The following is a 6,745-nucleotide window of genomic DNA, read 5'->3' on the forward strand; positions in this document are numbered from 1 at the left end:
AGAGAGAGACTTCCTCAACACATAAAAGGAATATATCGTACAATAATATATACGCGTATATAAAATTAAACGTCGCATTCTCCGAAAAAGGAATTGCACAATACAGTCCGCTACTAAAATACCATAGAAACCTGTACTCGCGAAATCCTCTTCTTATAGGATTAAATAAATACGCGTACGTACTCGCGAGATGTCCTTTTTTTATATCCGCGTACACATACGTATATTTTCTTATACAATATTATCTTTTTCTCTTTTCCTTTTCGATTGCAACCAAATTCTCCTCGCGGGGAATATGGTATGATTAGAACGCAATTATCTTTCTTTCTTTCTTCCTTCTTTTTTTTTTTTTTTTTTGCATTATTTTAAGGCAAACTCACTTTTTCTCACGCACTTTTCGCCACCTTACTTTTTCTTCCTTCGTTCGTTCTCAGATCCTCGATCAATTCTCTTTCTTCTCTTCATTAGACGGATTCACGCAAGCACGCACACTTGCGCTCTCAGGTATCTACGCACGCATACGCACACACATACACGTATTCACGCATTTAATACGTCACGCGATCACGTTCGTTGTTAATTGTCTCAGGTCAGGGGTGAACTTATGTGAGTTCCCGGCACAGTTCAGAATTCGTTCTTCGCGGAATCGTGCCATTCCGATTCCGCTTCTGTACCCTGCAATCAAAATCGGGGATCGTTTAAAGAAACTTGCGCGGATGTGAAAAGGAATTAAAAGGACTCGGGTGCTAAGAAAAATGTAAAAAAATTGACTTAAAATGAGATAAGAATAATCAAATGGAAATTAATACAATAATTATGTTAGGTGAGAAGGATGTGTAAAGGAAATATTTGCAGTATAAATTACTTTTTCCTATTATGCATTCCGAATAAAACTCTTAAGAGAAAAACAAGGATATGTGTAGAGTAAAAAAAAAAAAACTCTGTTAATTTGTGTAACATTCGCGAGTTAATTCGTATGTAAGTCATGTGAAACCGAACGCAAAAGGTTGTCCGCGCGATGACGATCATTCGCTATATTCAATAATGGCTCGAGACATCTCTGTCGATTAGTTTTCGAATATTTGGTCATATTAATTCATAGCAGTTGAATTCAACAGTTTTGCTGCAGCTTCAAACAACATCTTTGATATTTTAACGGACTCTTGGTAGCGCGGGTTTTTCGCTTTTTCAAAAATAGACGCAGTATAATCTCGAGTCGCACGGCAATTGAAACGCGCGAAAATGTCAAAGCAATTGACAGACTTACCGAATAGAAGTTTCGTTGAGCACACGCCTTGGCGGACGCCAGAGCTAAGATATATACGCAGTGGATAGGCCGACGTAATGGCGTCGCACGGGCCTTTTTCTTAGTTTAGAAGCCCTGGATTACGCCGTAGGCCTCGAGGGTGGACATGATGAGGTAGAGCAGCCAGAGGGAGAACAGGAACACGGATGTGACAACTTTCGGTATAAAAGGTCCACCCAATTCGCCGCCGATGGACTTGGTTCGCCTCACCAACAGCACCGCGATCACCAGGCAAGCCTCGCTGCAGAATATGGTGACAGAGAAGGCCAAGCTGCGTCATAAAATATGTCACGTGGATGTAGTTATTGAAAAAACCATCGTTATGTATTTGGAATTTTAGAGCGCGGAGATGCGAAAGAGATCCAACTGCAAAGTATTGAATTTAACTGTTTAAAATTATATCTCTCTTTCTTGAAAGAATATTATTTGAAATTCCTGAAAGTTATAAAAATTAATGCGATTTAATCGAAATCTTCGATCAAGATCTTGTTTATGTTCGTTGCGTTAAATAAACTAGTATATTTATTAGATTAGAAAATTTACTAGAGGACATCTTTCTATTTTCTTGAGACTTCGAACTCCAGATTTCACCGAGATTTCTCGTTCCGAAGATAAATGGGAAAACTTTCTAACCGCGATGGCAGATTCATTCCCAATTCCGGATCGGCAACGTCGAAACTTGACTCTCGTTTAAGGTCGATCGACGGACGAGCATTTCCAAGTTCGATAACTATGTACAGCGAACTGACAACTTAAGTTTGTCGCTTAAATTTATTTTTTCGGAAAACGAGCTAAAATTTACTTTTTGCGAAATTATATGGACTAGCGGAGCCGATAATTTAATTCTTAATTGATAAAATGAATTAAAATACGAGAAATATTTTTTGCACCATACGTATCTGTGTATAGGTGTACGTCGTCAATTTTCGCGAAAATGTTATTCGATACAAAGTTGAATCTCGCGAACGGCAACTCCCGTCGAAATCCTTGTAAAATGGAATATCAACGCCGTAGCGTGGAAAATTGTGAAGCAGGGATTCACAACTGACGACACAGCGTTATTTTCCAGACGAAATAATGCGCACGAAATGTAGAAAATTCAAATACAGTCATTTTAATCGAGAATTTACGAATTTACAAAGTTCAAAGCAGTTCTCATTAATTCATCGTAACGTGTCATGTCTATTAAAACAGATATATAAAAATATAAACAGCTGATTTTTCTATCGATGCAATGACGGTCACGCACGTTATCTATCGCAACGCCGTCCAAGTTGCCCTTGTTAAATCTCGATCAAATTTCTTGGCAATAGTTTCACGAACAGGATCGTAAATGGGAAATGACGGCTAGTTATCGAGGACACGCCTCGTCATTTTGCTTTAAATTGATTCTAATATTATCTCGTTCGACATCATCCTGAATCATGTTATCCAGATTCTATCGATCGCGTACTGGAGACGTGCGCACGTGAAAATTGCCTAGATTAATTGAATACATACGTCTCAATTAACGCGGAATATATCTCCTGAAATTCTTTAATTTCATCGAAATTTGATACGAAATTAATATCATCGCTTCGTTATCTGTCACGTTGAAGATTGTCTTTCAGGAAGAAGTAGTTTCCAATAATTTGGCGATACATCTTCGAAAATCATCGAATCATGCTTCGTACTATCGCTCGAGTTTGTAACGAGAATCGAACATTCCTTTATGATACTGATTAATTAATTCTTTCATCGCTTTATACTCACTTGCCGGGTTCGACGAGGAACGGCTCGCTGTGACAGGCGCGATAAATGGCGGCGATACTCCACGCGACGCCGATTCCAAGGAAGACGTTCACCGCGTTACTCCCGGTGACATTGCCCACGCTCGCGTCGGCGTACTTGTCCTGGCAAGCTGCCACTTTGCTCGCGAACGTATCTGGAATAAATTCGAGTTTTTGTCACTTTAACGAGTAGGGGGGTATATATCGAGAGCACCGATATAGGAACTATCGATAAATAACGAATAACGAGAGTCTTGTTAGAATATTCTTAAGTTTTCTCCGGCGTTATGCATTTATTATGGCACAAAATATACGACACGTTCGCGAAATATAAGTAGAACCTTACCATATTTCTTTCTATTTTAGATAGAAATGCGATTATACGTTTTTCATCGAAGGACTAATTTTTTAAAATCATATAGGGATCCACTCGAGATATGAAAAAGTGGAGGATAATTAAGTTTTAAATAATACTACCTTGCATATTTATATAAATCGCATTAATTACGGATAATATAATTTAATTAATTGATAACATCAAACTAAATACGTCAAATAAGATGTTGTAGCTTTAGTAAAGAAAGACCGGTGTTATAAGACCAGCGCACAATTCGATATATCGTTATTGTGTTTCAAATATCGCTTTGTAAGGCCGACGACCGAGATATCTATGCTCGACGATTGAAAAATGTATTCGTATTGTACGTATACATATCGATCACCATTTATTCTCTGAGATATTTTTTTTTTTCGTTATTATTTTTTCATCGCTCGTTCTCTCGCTTTTATTTTTAATAGAATGATCAATGGACATTTATTTCAGAATTTAGAATTCATGCCAGAACGTAGGAATACTTAATATTATTGTACTTTTACAAAATTATATTATTTTATATTATTTTTATTATAAATTTATTCGTAAACATATTTTCTCTGAATTTAAGAAAAAAATTTTCAAGTAAACTAGAGTCCGCCGTTAACCTTAAGCCAGTGCCGTTTTTTTTTTTTTTTTATTGCGGCTCGCGCGTATTACATGCGCTTCATTCGCAGCGTTCGTGATATAAAACTGCGTATCATTGTAGCGGGGTGGATTTATGGGACGCGTCCCATCGGGAATCAAAGATTGTCGGCTCCACCGAGGCAGAACGATTTGCGGCGATGTTTCGACGTTGGCGCCGTGCACGCGATTCGATACCAGTTTGCAGTTCACGGCAGAATAATCTCGATCCAAAGTGAGTTCTGCGTCGTCGTTATGTCGAAGCGGCGGCGGGTAAGAAAATCCCGCTATCACGAGATAGAGATTCGCGAAACGTGGCGTAATAACGCGGGGCAACGCGCCTTGCGAATTCAATCGGTCTCCCGGAATTATGTCCCGGTATAGATGCGAGGATGTGACAGATATCCCGAAGTCGCGTTCTGTTTGGAGAAATAAAATGACGCGAGTTCTCGCGAGAGAAGATCCTATTTAATTTATATTAATTTATATATTCCCGGAACGAGCATTTACAATATATTTTTACAAAAATCTTTATCATTATTTCCGATATGCGATCGGTAAAATTTGATCTTCCTCTTCGTCGCGCTTCCTGTAATTCTTTTCTTTCCTCTTTACTTTGCGCTTATTTCAAGCACTCCCCGCGTGCTAATTAATCAATCGAATTAGCGAGCGCGATTGTTTACGCTGAGCTTACGTCGCCGGTCTACGCCGTTGATATTTACTACTGGCTGTCATCGCGCAATAATAATGCCTAATAATTCATCAGCCGTGAATGATAATCAGCCTTGCATTAATACAGAGCGATAATTAATTATTTTAACGATTGCTTCGGTTATCGATTTTCGATCAAAATTATCACGCTTAAAAGGTTTAATTAATTATCGATCGTAAACTGAATTTTTCTAATCTCTTGCAACGAGATTAATCGATTAATTAAAAAGAAAAGTAAATGGATAGGTTTTATTTGTGAAAACGGTGGTTGATATGAAATATAGGATATGAATTTATATAATTAATTATGATGTTATGTAATTCTGTGACTTAGTTATGTACAGAGAATAAACATCTTGTCTTTACGATATTACCATGCTATCAATTACGTAACTGTAAAAAATTCATCGTACGTCCTACGATTTGACGTATTTCAATTTAATTATATAATATAATAAGAGAGACAGTAGTAACAATTTATGGGATTAGTAGCGATGCATTGTATCGAATATTGGGTGCGATTCTCGGATACCCTATACAGGTATTCTCAGAAAATTCTCTGTACTTCTTTTCGTCGACGATGCACAGAAAGAAGGATCTCGTTGAACTGATCTCGAGCGGTACTTTGGGAGATCGGAGGTACCCCCCAACATAAATATTGATGAGTTTCTGGGGGAAGAAAGTTACTTGCGGAGTTCCTACGAGGAGAAGAAACACCTAGAGAGAGAGAGAGAGAGAGCGCGAGAGAGAGAGTAGCAAGGAGAGCACAGCGACTTAAGTAATCTAACCAGGGGAAGCCAATACGTCATGCAAATTTCGTCGATATTCGGAACGTGATGGCTCAGCCTCCAGGACAGATACAATTTTGAAGCGCATATTCCGTTATGCGATCTACGAAAAGCAAGAAATCATTTCAATGCTACAAAAAAAAAATTACGTACTGAGAAAAAGATACTGATATCGTGTATATGAAACAGCGATATATTTTGAAAATCCAGGCATCAAGATCAAAAGAGAAAGAGTCAATTTCTTTAAGAAACTCCAGAATGGTTGCAGATATGGGAAAGCAGAAAGATATTTCGAAAGAGAGAGAATAAAAGTGGAAGAAATTGTACCATATAAAATATTCTCTACAACACAGAGGTGTTCATTGAATTTTTTAAATATATATATATATGGTATATGGTATATATATTCAACCGTTTCCGATAAAAATCATGCTTTATTTTATACTTCAAGGACAGTAAGAGAAAATATAGTGAAAAAGTTATCTCGCCAATAGAATATATTTACTTTTATATACATATTTTTATTTATAGCGAATGCAAAAGTTTCCAAGAAGAAAGCATCGCGATGCGTCTTTAAATAATGATAGTTAAAATTGTACCAGAATTAAGAAGATATCTCTTCATTAATTCCTGGTATCAAATTGGAATAGCTGCATTCACCGCGCATTAATATTTTATAGACATATTTGGGATAATCAATTTCATGCAAGGCAGCCGCTGTTTTAGATGCAAATTTTCGACGTAACCTATTGACCCAGAAACTTGAAATATTACGGCTGTCGTTAAGCTTTTAATAACTTTTGATAACGCCCACTCAAGTGAATTATTAAATGCTTTTGTTTTTCGAATTGTATTTCGAATAGATCTTTATACGAAAATAGTACAAAAGTGTTGGGGGTTTGCAATATTATCCTTGAAAATCTTAATATTGTATAAATCAACATTGATTTTTCTCTAAAGATTTCCATTCGGACATTTCAGTATCTTTCGGGCAATAAAATATACAATCAGTCTTGATACAGTTAAATAAAAATGTTAAAAACTGCGTTCTCTAATATATAGTGTTTATTTTTTATAATAACTTTTTAAATTGTCATGTAAAATTCTTTGGAATCTGAAATATTCGAGATACTTATTAGAGAAGGAATCACGAGGCATAGAATAATTTAGTTGC

At 36.8% G+C, this 6,745-nt stretch overlaps 1 protein-coding gene across 1 annotated transcript in view; it reads right to left on the reverse strand.

Annotated features, from left to right (window-relative positions):
- Positions 1–338: 338 nt before the first annotated feature.
- Calx (sodium/calcium exchanger Calx) overlaps positions 339–6,745 on the reverse strand; it is a 54,674-nt gene continuing 48,267 nt past the window's right edge. Inside the window, 3 exon segments of the mRNA XM_070292720.1 lie at positions 339–675; positions 1,268–1,577; positions 3,059–3,230. Coding sequence (XP_070148821.1) covers positions 1,373–1,577; positions 3,059–3,230 — 377 coding nt within the window. The 3' untranslated portion in view covers positions 339–675; positions 1,268–1,372.

The sequence above is a fragment of the Polyergus mexicanus genome, unplaced genomic scaffold (assembly GCF_030449975.1).
Source record: "Polyergus mexicanus isolate NDT 795.1 unplaced genomic scaffold, iyPolMexi1.0 SCAF_3, whole genome shotgun sequence".
NCBI lineage: Eukaryota > Metazoa > Arthropoda > Insecta > Hymenoptera > Formicidae > Polyergus > Polyergus mexicanus.